Raw genomic sequence first — 12830 nt, forward strand, 5'->3', positions numbered from 1 at the left:
CTGCAGCTGTCTTTGGAGCTAAGCACCCCAGAAGCGGCACTGAATGCACCCCAGATTTCAAGGGGCTGAGAAGAGAGAGGACCATAGAGTGTGTCTGAGTGGTTCTGTTTGTTTGTTTCTTTGTTGGGTTTTTTGTTGTTTTTTTTTTTAAGGGGGATTTTTTTTTTTTTTTTTTTTTGAGAGTTTCTCTGTGTTAGCCTTGGCTGTCCTGGAATGCAATCTGTAGACGAGGCTGGCCTTGAACTCAAAGATCTGCCTGCCTCTGCTTCTCCAGCACTGGGATTGAAAGTGTGCACCACCCTGCCTGGCTTAAGTGGAACCTCTTGTCACTGTAATTTGCAGAATTACAATCACCCTGACCCTCCATGGTTCTCCTTGCTCTATTTCCACCCAGGGCAACCATGGGGAAAGATAGAGCAGGTGTCTGAGTGGGAGAGAGAGATGAGGAGACCTGGCCCCACCCTCCACAGACTGGCAGCTGTGTGGGACCAACCTTGGCAGTTGGCAAGGTCAGCGTGGCCGTTACAGGGCTCGAGACTTGAAGCTCTAGGAATCATGGGTGATTTCAAGTGACCAAAGACAGAGACGTCCTCAGAGAGTCCAGAACTGCTGAGGGTCCAAAGGGCCCTGACACAAGTCAGAGTGGCTCTTCTGGTCGCGCTCAGGGCTCCACAGGTCTTCAAGGCAGACAAACCAGGTACAGAGGGGCTGTCCCAAGAAACCTTGTTTGTCCCCTACAAGGGAAGGGACCTAAGGCCTCCACTTTGGTGAGGTCAGAAAGGCTGTGGGCATGGGGCATGGCAGGGTTCCACGAGGGTAGTGGGTGAGAAGGCAAGGGGGGGATTATGAACTTTCTACCTTGCAGCTGCTGGAAGCACCTCCTTTTGACCTGGCTGGGAAGGAAGAGAGAGGTAATGGGAGGGTAGTGTGTGTGTGTGTGGTGTGTGTGTGTGTGTCTGTGTGTCTGTCTGTCTGTCTGTCTGTCTGGATGGGAGCCGGGGAGCTGTGCGGTGGTGGCCTAGCTACAAAGAGGGAAACAGGAAGCATGAAGGTCATGTGTGTATGGATGTATATGGGGATGGTACATACCTCTGGATGACATATGCCCCTGCACCTGTGTGAAGGTAGAGGCAGGGGAAACTAAAAAGTCAAGTTGGGTGGGATGGAGGGCCCCACTACTCCAATACAGGAACAGCTCTGGATGGAAGCCTGTGAGCCCAAGGTTGATGGGATGACGCAGGGAATAGAAGGGAGGGGGCACAGCTGGGCAGTGGTGGTGCACGCCTTTAATTCTAGCACTAAGGAGGCAGAGGTAGGCAGATCTCTGTGAGTTCGAGGCCAGCCTGGTCTACAAAGCGAGTCCAGGACAGCCAAGGCTACACAGAGACACCCCGTCTCAAAAAAAAAAAAGGGAGGGAGCACCCACTCAGAGAGTGAAGCTTCAGGGGTACATGCAGGGGGTGATAGAGGAACAGCGCCAGAGAGAGGAAAGGCCTAGACCAGCGATTTCCAAACCCTTTGGTGTGATCAGACAACCCTTTCACAGGGGCAGCCTAAGACTATCAGAAAACACAGATATTTGCTTTTCATAGCAGTAGAAAAATTGCAGTTACGAAGTAGCAACGGAATAATTTCATGGTTGGGGGTCAGCACTAACGTGAGGAACCGTATTAAAGTGTCACAAGCATTAGGAAGGTTGAGGATCACTGGCCTAGCCTCTGTGCCCAGTCTGGCTTTGTCCCATTTGGTCTCTAAGTCCTCTCTGTCTCTCCCTGTCCTCACATACAGTTCCAACTAGAAAGCACAGGCCACTCACTGCTCAGCCCACCCACTCCACCCCCCAAGAGCAGCTCAAAGCAAACTCACTCAGCTCTCTACAGCTCCAAGGGCTACAAGGAAGCATAGAGCCCAGCCACAGACTGGCGTGTGGATGAGAGGCACCCAGGAACTAGAGGCAGCAGGCCCAGATTTGGATCCTCGCTCTACCACTTAAAAGCTGTGCAACCTTGAGCAAGTATCTTTGCGTCTCTGGACTCCAGGAGCTCTTCTCTGGAATGGAAAATGGAAAAGCACCAGTGCCAGCCTCAGGGTTATGGCGGGACTTCACACTCCCAGCTTAAGTGACACACCCACCACAGGCCTGTCCTGACCCAGTTTTGTCTTATTACCTGAGGTCCTTCCCTGACTGAACACTGAGGTGGGTGTCACCCTGGAGCATCACCTGCTGGCCTGGCCTGGAGGCCTGCAGCTGGATGTCTGGTTTGTGTGTGAGGGGCAGGCTGGAAGGGTAACTCCTCCCCAGCGCCCCAACCCCCTGACAGCTCTGCCTCCCGCTGCTGCCTCCTCCCAGCCTGTGTTCAGCCTCCTGACTGGGAAAGACTTAGCCTATTACCCCTGGTTCCTGATTCTTCCCTTTCTGGTTCTGACTCTGTAGCTGCTTGGTCTGATGGCGGGGCTGGGTGAAGTTTCCAGCGATCTCTGTGCTGAGTCCAGGACAGGGAACAATTTGCAATCAGAGAACCTCCCAGCAGTCTTCCTCCTTGGTGTACCCAGCTAAACACCCCTCTGGCTACCTCCCTTCCTGCTCTCCCAGACACTCACAGGTTCAGCCTCACCCCTGCCCTTCCCAATCAAGCAGGGGCTCCCTTTTGGAGGAGGCCCAGGAAGGAGTCTGAAATCAATTCACAGGGGCAAGGCAAGCAAGTCATAAAGGACAGAATGTGGAGGGCACATTTCACAAGGAGTTGGGCCCTCGTGTGTCACCTGGTTTCCTTTCTTCTCAACTGGGTTCAGACAGGGTCGCTCTAAAACATGCGGCTTCTGATTTGGGGTTACTGTAGCCTACAGTCCCTGATCTTGGAGTAACCCTCTTCACATCCAGGTCCCCTTCCTGAGACGATGGACTCTGCTGCCCGTTTCTAAAATGTCTGAGCAAGCAAAACTCAAATGACAGCAATACTCCCTGCTGGACGGTAGTGGCGCACACCTTTAATCCCAGCAACCCGGAAGGCAGAGGCAGGAGGATCTTTGCGAGTTCGAGGCCAGCCTGGTCTACAAAGCAAGTTCTGTTGTTACACAGAGAAACCCTGCTTCACAAAAAAAGAAAGAAAGAAAGAAGGAAAAGAGATCACTTCCCTAAATGTGGGTTATACAGACAGGGCTGGCCACATGGAGGAGTTGAGGGAAAGCAACACTCAGAATTGATTCTCTAAGCGTTAGGGGGAGCTGCTGGCATTGGCCTAGCTCCAGGAAACCCTATGGCCCTATGGAGAGGAAGTGAACCCATGAACCCTCTATGGTCTTGTAACAAGGCTCAGAGTCCTCAGAGGGCAGACGGTAGCTCTTTAAGGAGGAGGCAGATAAGAGGAATAATCTTGGGAAAACCCACCTACTGGAGGAGCAGGGGGTAAGTGCTTAAAGTTTCACCTCACCCCCATCTCACCCCAACTCTGCTCCAGCTGCCTGACCTCGGCGGTGAGCTCTGCAGAATCCAGCAGCCCCTCCTGAGCCTTGGCTGGCTCCCAGCTCTGCCTGTAACTCAATCCCTCCCACGGCCCTGTGCGAGTAGTCAGGGCCCAGGCGTGCTGATCAAAGGGATCCACCCTGCCTCAGGTCGATTTTTAAAGGAAAACACTTTGATTTCAAGCTCCAGAAGAAAGCCATTCCCACGGTCTTTATACGAGGCCTGGGGTTTGCCCTCCCACCCGTGCTGACAGCTCTCAGAGCTGTGACTCTTGAAAGGACTTTCTAAAGGGTCCTAGGGAAGACTGCCGGCTGCTGGCTTGTCCCCAGGCCCCAGCCATGTGCCTGAGTGTGACTCTCAGGACACCCCGCAGGGCATCCTGAGTCATTCCTGACACAGCAGGCACCAAGTGGCTGGTGCAGGAGTTGGAAGGCGACCTTTGAACGGTGGGTGTCTTACGGAGGTTTGAGTGCTAATGTTCTCCAAATGGCATGCTTAGACAGGCTGTCATGTCGCTCAACACCTCTGAATCACAGTTGCATACAGATGTGGCTTGGCTCCCGGCCCTTTCCACAGCTTGTCCTTGTCCCAGTTCTCACATTTCTAGACCCCAGACTCAAGAGCTTAGGATAGCCACGGGGAGGCAGCAGCCAAGTGAGCATTTGGTCAATTGTTCGGCCTGGATTAAGTTCTCAAGTGTTGACAGGAGTGGCTTCCCTTTGAACCCCCTTTACTGGCAAGATGGTGAGTGAGACCTGGGTGTCCACCTTTCCACACATCTGTACCCTCAAAAGAGTATGTGGACGGGCAGAGATGGTAACAGAGCGAAGTGGTGGAGACAGGACCCTTGTCCTTGAATGCGGATGAGAGGACACGCCCTCAATCCTTCACGCCCCCCCCCAATCCACACCCTGGGGGCTGAATGACACAGCTGGAAAATGAAACAATAGAGGGACCGTCTCCATGGGTGTAGAAACCCCCAGGACAGGACCCTACCCATCCTGAGAGGGGATGGAAGCTTCTTGAAAAGGGAACCCTTGCACTGGGTCATTGTTTTCTGTACTTGAATTTTTCAGGTCCCTCCTCTCCAACCCCCCCCCCCCACCTCCCTCCGTATAAGTGCAATCTGCTCACCGTGGAGATCCTGGAAACCACAGGGAAGGATCAAGAAGAAAGGCGGACTTGTCTGCAGTTCCGCCACCCCGACAGAGAAGCTGTGAACATTTTGATGTCTTTCTTTCCCATCTCTTTACCAGGCTGAACTTTGAAGGAAGAAAAGAGTGTAGGAGGCAGCCGGGTGGGGGAGGGGCGGGCAGGCGGGCAGGAGAGTTTTAAGCGCAAGAAAGCTCTTTGGGTAGATCTTGCCCACAGGGCACTGTGTCGGGGTGGGGGTGGGGACCAGGGCAGGGGGGCACTGAAGGGGAAATACTGAGAGAAAAGGGTTTGCAGCTAGGATAAGCAGGGCATCAAGGTCTGGAAGAGGTTGGAAGAGGCTGGAGGAGTTGGAGGGTGGCTAGGACCCAGGCATAGCCTCTGGGAGCTTTTCTATTAGAAGGGGAATGTCATTCTATTTGAGAAAAAGGACAAGAGGATGCCACAGAGTTCCAACCAGTAGACCTGGGCCACCTCCACCAGAGAAGTGATTCATCTGGCTTCTCCTTTCTTCCCTTCTGTCTCCTTGTAAAACACAAGCCGGGGGATTGGATATGTCGCTCAGTTGGCAGAGGGCTTTGCCTAGCATGCGCCAAGCTGCAGCGGGTTCAGTCCCTAGCATGGTATAAGCCAGGTGTGGTAGGACACACCTGTAATCACAGGGCTTGGGTGGTAAAGGCGGAAGGGTCAGAAGTTCAAAGTCATCCTTGAATAGATTATCAAGTTTGAGGCCAGTCCGAGCTCTATGAGACTCTGTCCTTAAAATAAAAATAAAAATAAAAATAACTGCACACTGCCAGACACAGTGGCACACACCGGTAATCCCCAGCACTTGGGAGGCAGAGGCAGGTGGATCTCTGTAAGTTCGAGGCCATCCTGGTCTACAAAGCGAATCCAGGACAGCCAAGGCTACACAGAGAAACTCTATCTAGAAAAGCCAAAACAAACAAACAAACAAATAAAACTGCACAAGTTCCCATAGCTATTCCTCAGGCTCCATCTACCACCAGCACCCCAGATGCTGTGCTTGCAGTTAGCTTCCTCCACCCCCTCACCCCAGCCTTTCCTCACCACAGCTTCACAGGCTGCCTCTTAGCATCAGGAGAGCTGCAAAGACAATGGTGGCTGTTCTGGGACTGCCACTGTTTCTGGTCTTGACTCCTGACCTGCAGACCCTCTCTCTGTGCCTTCCTTTCCTCCTAGGCCCCCCCACCTGCCCTGCTGCCTTTGATATCCATAGCTTTTCTTATCTCACCTCCTAAGGATCCTAAGATCCTTGGCACAGCCTTACCTGCCCCAGATCAGGCTCAGCTGTGTCCTGAAAGGCAAGGGAGGGTTCTCATTGAATTCATCCCCCTAAGAGCCACCTGCTACAAGTGAGGCTGTGAGACCAGGGCAGTCTCCTGGTCCCTGGGATTCTTGGCTTGAGAAGGTTTAAGAAGGGCACTTGGTTAATCAAAGGCTACACGCATTCGGAATGTAGGACTGTGCCCTCCCTGACTTCGTGAGACTCAGCCTGCATAGTGGAGGCCACCCCTGCCTTGGCTCTGTGTCCTGCTTCTAATAGCTCAGCAGTAGCAGACAGACTGTGGTACGTGCCATCCTCAGGCAGGGCAGGGGCAGCTGTCCAGCCATGTCAAGCACTTCTAAACACTCTGCAGGCCCACTAGCATCGAGAACAGAGCCCCCAAGCACAGCCACTCATCAAACAGACTCTGTGAAACCAGGGTCCCCCAAGTCCCAGCCGAGAGTCCCCACAGGATGGCTAGGTCAGAGCTGTCCCATCTTGGACCCTCCAGCCCTCATCTGGGACAGGCCTTATACTGACATAGAGTGTCAGAGAGAGGATGAGGCCTGGCCTTCCAGAGGCTCTGATGTGGGTGTGCGCAGAGACAGTGACTCCCTGTCACCTGCAGGAGGTGTGGGAAGACTCTAGTGAGACCCCAGCCCGTGAGGTTCCCGAGCCCCAGGCACAGAGGAGAGGGTGGCAAGGGGGAAAATGCGGGGCCCAGAGGAGTCCAGGGGGCAGGGTGTATACTGATCTCACCCTGGGAAGAGAGCACCAAGCTGAACCATTCACTGTGCCCACTTGTGAGGTCTCACACTGATCCTGAGAGCAGCAGCGGGACGGATGTGACCTCCTGTCCTCGTTAGCAAAAGGTTTGCCTAGAGAGCCCCTGAATACCTCAGCAGCATGGGAAGGGAGGTGGAGAGCGCTCAGGTAACTTGGCCAAGGTCTCTGAGAACTCAAATCCAGGCTGGTCAGGCCATCTGCCAACTTCATGCCCGCCCCCGCCCTCCCCCCCTCCTTGGGCTCACCTGGAGTTTTCCCTCCCCCTCCTCAGGCCTCAGCAGCCACTCCAGCACCATAACCCTACCACGCGTAAGCCTGGTCTAGAGGCACCAGGAGCAGGGGAAGGGCAGCTCCCACACCAGAGATGAGCATCAGGTCCGAGAGAGTCGGAGCTCTCTGTCTAACCAGGATGAACAGCTAGACAGCCCATCGCCCCGGGGAAAACAGGGGGAGGAGGAGCGGAATGGGGGGGGGGGAGGTGGCGAGAGGGCGAGGGGGCGGGGCTGGAAGGGAGCAAACCTTTAATCCCAGCACTGGGGAGACAGAGGCAGTCGGATGTTGAGGCCTGCCAGGTCTACAGAGTGTGATCCAGGACAGCCAAGGCTACACAGAGAAACCCATTATGCCAAGTTCAAAAGCAGACAATCTAGGCTCAGCGGTCCTGTGCTTGCTTAGTGTATATGAAGCCCTAGTTTTTGCTCTCAGTGCTGAAACAAAACAGGGAAACTAGTCTGTGGTAAGTGGCTTTGTGCTGATTGAGGAGAGTATGAGCAAATAGGTCCAGCTTCATCTAGCACCATCATGTCCATGCTCCTTCAGAAGAGCAACGCCTCTAAAGAGAGAAAAAGTGTCTGTGGAAGAATGTTCTGGAATGTTCTCTCTCATGCCACATGTCTTAGGCAGCACATTTTGGTTTTTTCTTTTTTTGGCAGTATTTATTATTCATCCCTGTACTTTCCAGCAGGTGTATCACATTTCACAATTACAATGAAGAAGGCAGCGGGGCCAGGACCTCCCTTGACAGGCATTATAATCTACTGGAACCGGCCTCACATCCCACTGCTTGGGGAGACTCCCCTCTCCAGTCAAACAGAACCTCTCGATGTTTCTGGTCCCCCAGCCTTTATCCATGCTGTGACAGTGTGCCCCTGCTCTGTGCTCCTCTGGGTCCCAGCCAATGCACTCTCTGGCAGACAACCTCCCCCCCCCCCCCCCGCCCCGACACACACACACACACACACACAGAGTCTCCCTGAGCCCACCTCAGCTCTGCACTGCCTCTCTGCCTCTCCGCAGGCCTCTGCCTCCCAAGCTCTTTATTGGGATTAAACGAAGATGAAAGGCACAGGCTAGTGGTGACAGAGGCTGGAGGGCTAGGAAGGGAGGCAGGAAGCCTTGGCTTGCAGAAAGCAGAGCAACTATTCATGTTTGGGAACAAAGGGAGTGGTGACATCTGAGGCCAGAGAGCACAGTCAGAGGCACACACACGAGCTCCATCTGGATCCCGCTCCCTGCGACAAGTCTCATGATTTCCACCCAATGGAGACAGTAGGCCTGGAGCTTGTTCTCCTCTGTTGCCCGCAGTGTCTAGAGACCTGTGGCCTGGGAGGCTCTGCGAGCCACTTCCTCCTCCATGAGCATTTGAAAGAGAAATCAGTTAAGCTCAGAGTTTGAAAACAGTCAAAAGAGAAAAGGCACTGACATTTGTCAAAGACACTGAGGCCCAGGAAAGGTAAGTGAATTACCCAGGTCACATAACAATCAAAAGGAGGTGACAATTTCCACATTTGAAAAACTGAGGCAGGAGGATGGACAGAGAGTTTAAGGCCAGCCGAGGCTAAGCATTGACTTCCGGCCAGCCTGGGCTATATAACAAGTTCAAGCTACACATTGAAATCCTATCTAAAAAAAGAAAAACAGAAAGAAAGAAGAATCTGGGCAGTGATGCACCTTTGATCCCAGCACTCGAGAAGCAGAGGCATCTCTGAGTTTGAGGCCAGCCTGGTCTATGGAGTGAGTTCCAGGGTGGGCAGGGCTGTACAGAGAAACGCTGTTCTGAAAAACCTAGGGAAAAAAAAGAAGGGAGAAAAGAAAAGAAGGGAGGGAGGGAGGGTTATCAATAGGGCTCAGTAGGTAAGGCACTTGTGGTTATCCCGGACCTGAGTTCACTCTCACGTAAAAGTGGAATGTGAGAACTGACTCCACTGTGTTATCCTCGCTCTCTATGTACAACCAGGAAACACATGAACCACATACATCCACACGGTAATAATAATAAACAAAGGGAGAAGGAGGAAGGAAGCGGAAACAAGGGAGGAGGAAGAGGAGGAGAAGGAGGAAAAGGAAGAAGAGAGGAGGAAGAGGGCTCTCAAAGCATCAGGCATGGCCGTGCCAGCCTGGGATTCTAGTCCTCAGGAGGAAGCTGAGGCAGGAGGAAGGCGTATTTCATGAACCAGAGAGAGGGGGGAGGGGATATCACTTAAAGCCTGAGACAGGGTGTGGAGGAGCAGCAGAAGCTGTGATAGGCAAGACGCTGGACCAAAAGAGGGGGCTGTGTGTTCCTCACCCCCGCCCCCCGGGAGCCAGGGAGCAGGCTTTCCCCTCTCATGCAAGAGCAGGGAGAACTTCTCTGTGGCAGAGGGTTTGTCGCAAAAAAAAAAAAAAAAAAAAAAAAAAAAAAAAAAGAAAAGAATAGAAAGAAAGAAAGAAAATTCTGTTTTTGTTTGTAGCTCATGCTCTTTCAAAACAGCTTCCCCGAAGCTGCAGTTGCTTGGCCAGCAAAGCCTCCTCTAACTCAGAGCCTTGGCATCGGGAGGGAAGAACCATACAGAGACAAGACTGGAACGCGAGGGACGCTGAGTTAAAATGGCTAAGTGGAAATTCTTTTTTGGGGGCCAGGAATGAGAGTTGTTGAGACAGCATCTTACTCTGTGGCCCAAGCTAATCTGGAACTAATTGCAATCCTCCTGCCTTGGCCTCCCAATTCTCATAATTACAGGCACTGGCCACAATCTCTCACTTAGGTGATCAGTTCAAACACAGTGTTAGCAACAGGTCCGTTCTGTCTATTGGCTGTCTTTACATAGGTCTGAGGTGGGCAGAGTGGGGCACACAACATTAAAGGAGACAGGCCACAGGGTTGTACCTCTGCCTCTTCTTTCTTTCTTTCTTTCTTTCTTTCTTTCGTTTTCTTAGACAGGGTTTCTCTGTGTAGCCTTGCCTGTCCTGGACTTGCTTTGTAGACCAGGCTGGCCTCAAACTCACAGTAATCCACTTGTCTCTGCCTCCTGAGTGCTGGGATTAAAGACATGCACCACCATGCCCAGCTCCAGTGTAAATTTTTCTGTGAAGACTGTTCTTTGCAAAGAAAAGGAACAACAGAGTCAGCAAAACCCACTGGGCAGGGTTTGAGCTGAGCCAAGGCTAAGGCTGAAGCTGACCCAGGCCTGCAGCCTAAACTCTGACCTTTCTGCTGCCTGACATCAGATGTGTTGACAGACCACCCTGTGTTTGCCTCCCCGACAGTAAAACGATGCCTAGGGCACTCAGTGTTGGGCCTAGGCAAAGGTTCAATAGACGCTAGTTCCTGACTATCAGAATACTTGTCTGTGACATCAATGAAAAGGGGGATATGACACAATTGGAGTATAAACAACTCCTTGTCACCCCATGAAAGCCAAAATGGCACTGGGCAGAGGCCTCGGTGGGTAAAGTGCCTGCGGCACAAGTGTAAGGACCTGAGTTCGAATCCCCGGAATTCACATAAAGCATGGTAGCATGTGTCTCTAATACTGTGGTTCCTGTCACAAGATGGGAGGCAGAGACAGAATCCTTGGAGGTTTGCAGGCCAGCTAGCCTGCAATGACAAACAATATACAGCAGTGACAAAGAAAGAAAGAAAGAAACGATCTCAAGCAAGGTGGAAAGCAAGGATGAACACCTAAGGCTGACCTCTGACCTCTGCACACTAGCCACGGCACAGATACACTCTTACAAAATAAATACATAGAAGAAATGGCACTCAGCCTCCACAGTACAGCGGCCATGGCTCAGCCATGGGCCAGCTGCTAGCCAGGCCTGAGCAAGGACACAGAGTGCCTGACAGACGTTACCCAGCACTGCCAGAGACTGGTATTAGCTATCCTGAGAAAGATACCCTTGGAGGTACACGGGCCTGGACAAACTCTCCCCTACCCCACAGCCTACTTTGGATCCAGACCGCCCAGTTCAAGGGAGCCTGGTACCAGGAAAGGTCAACAGAGATTTCCTGGTCATAAAATCCTTGGCCTCACAGCACAGTGGTGGTGCACACTTTTAATCTCAGCACTAGGGAGGCAGAGGCAAGTGGATCTCTGAGTTGGAGGCTAGCCTGCTGTACAGAGGGAATTCTAGGATATCCAGGGCTACATAGAGAAACCCTGTTGGGGGGAAAATCCTTAGCCTCTGGCTGTATTTTAGGAAGTGAGAAGGGTGGTCTTCTCTAGTGGCCTTAACAGCACTGTGTCCCAAGGCGCCATGCTCTGGCTGGATACTGTCCTGTCATTCTTTCTATGGTTAGCCGCCCAACACCAACACCACCCAGGGCAGCTCTGCCACCTGCAGATTCAACATGATGGTTCTACCATAGCCGTGGTATAAGCGCAGTCTCTGCCACAGACTCCACACCCGACCTCAAAACACAGCACCCACCCTCCTTGTTTAAGGACCAGAAGGCCCAACCTATGCTGTCAAGCTATTAACGCTGGGGTGAAGGCACCGCACTGTCCCTCACCCCGTCAAACGCCACCTTGGAAAGGCATTAGCTAAACCTCCTCTCAGTCCCCCAAAGGCTTCCCTCGTGAAGTCTACAGCGTTCAAACACAACCAGCAAATCCCCAGAGGCAGGTCCCGAGAATTAGCTGCTACTGCCTGGATGAAAGTCCCTCTGATGTACACGCGCACAAGGACGATGCGGAGAGGAGACAGACTTGCCTGCTAGCTGCAGGGTCCAGGGCACCAGCAGCAAACGGAGGAACCACCAGGCTGGGAGGCAGCTGGGAAGGTGCAGGCATCCTTCCCGGACCCCGCACCACAGAGGCCAGCTCTCCATGGGACACTTGATCAAAGCAAGTCCCTCCTTCCTCTTTAGTTCACTGGAGACTATGGCCCCTGCCGGCAGCCACAGTTCCTTTTTTTGGGCCCCCTTAAGTTCCTCTTCTGGATGGGCAGTTCTCTTCTATAACACTGACTTCACTCGGAAACAGTGGGAGCAGCCGTAGTGGGGGGCAGGGTTCCAGCAGATGAGGAGGGCCAGCCTGGGACTCCAACGTGTCCAAGCCACACAGTAGGAAAAGAACGTGGGAACCTCAGCCTCCCCAGGGCAACTCCTGTCCTCCTCAGCCCCCTTGCAGTGGAGGACCCTGTCCAGAAAGCTGTGGTGGTCTAAAACCCTGTAAATGACCACAATTCCACCTGCTCAGGGGTTCCTGCAATCCCCTGATAAGGTGTCCTGAAGATTGGGGGGTTCGGGGAGGGTGTGGGAGTGGCTGGAGCCTAGCAAAGGGGCAGGGGTGAGGTGGAACACGGCCAGACAACAGGGCTGAAGGGCCTGAGCCACTTGTCTCAGCCTCTGAGCACACCTAACACCTCCGGGCGGCCGTGAAAGACAGCACCGGCCAAGTGAGGCCTTTTTGTAGGGGCCCTTCGGAGAAACTCCTCCTGATCCACCACAACTGTCCCTACTCCTCCTGGTGGCCTCCCTAACCTGAAGTCACTCCCATCTTCCCCCAAAAATGAAACACAGGCACTGACTACTTCCCCATCAGCTTTTCTCTCACGGCCCCCACCTTTTTAGAGGCACCAGCACAGGGCTAGTGGTGGCCTACTGCCAGGCCCCAATCCTTAGCACACTCTAGGGAGAAATCTTGAAGTCCTGGGGTCCTATATTTGCCTGTGTTACCTGAGTGGTAGGGATTGAGTGGGAGGATGGGGGGAGGCGCAGGAAACCGGCAGGAGGGAGGCTGAGGGCCAGACCTGCTGAGCACAAACCTTCAACCTTCGTCATTAATACCACAAACCCAAAAGAGCCCTAAATAGCACCAACTCACCGTTGAGAAAGTTCAGCACAAGGAGGTAAAGCAATTTGCCCACAATACCAGGAGG

At 53.0% G+C, this 12830-nt stretch overlaps 1 protein-coding gene across 2 annotated transcripts in view; it reads right to left on the minus strand.

Annotated features, from left to right (window-relative positions):
* Nfam1 (NFAT activating protein with ITAM motif 1) overlaps positions 1 to 11848 on the minus strand; it is a 34939-nt gene extending 23091 nt beyond the window's left edge. The window contains exon 1 of one of the 2 annotated variants that reach the window (XM_051160091.1): positions 11661 to 11848. In XM_051160091.1, coding sequence (XP_051016048.1) covers positions 11661 to 11740 — 80 coding nt within the window. In that variant the 5' untranslated portion in view covers positions 11741 to 11848. Of the gene's footprint in view, positions 1 to 4597; positions 4764 to 11660 lie in introns of those variants that run through there. The other variant, XM_051160092.1, reaches the window with a different exon arrangement.
* Positions 11849 to 12830: the final 982 nt, after the last annotated feature.

The sequence above is a fragment of the Acomys russatus genome, chromosome 17 (genome assembly GCF_903995435.1).
Source record: "Acomys russatus chromosome 17, mAcoRus1.1, whole genome shotgun sequence".
Taxonomy (NCBI): Eukaryota; Metazoa; Chordata; class Mammalia; order Rodentia; family Muridae; genus Acomys; species Acomys russatus.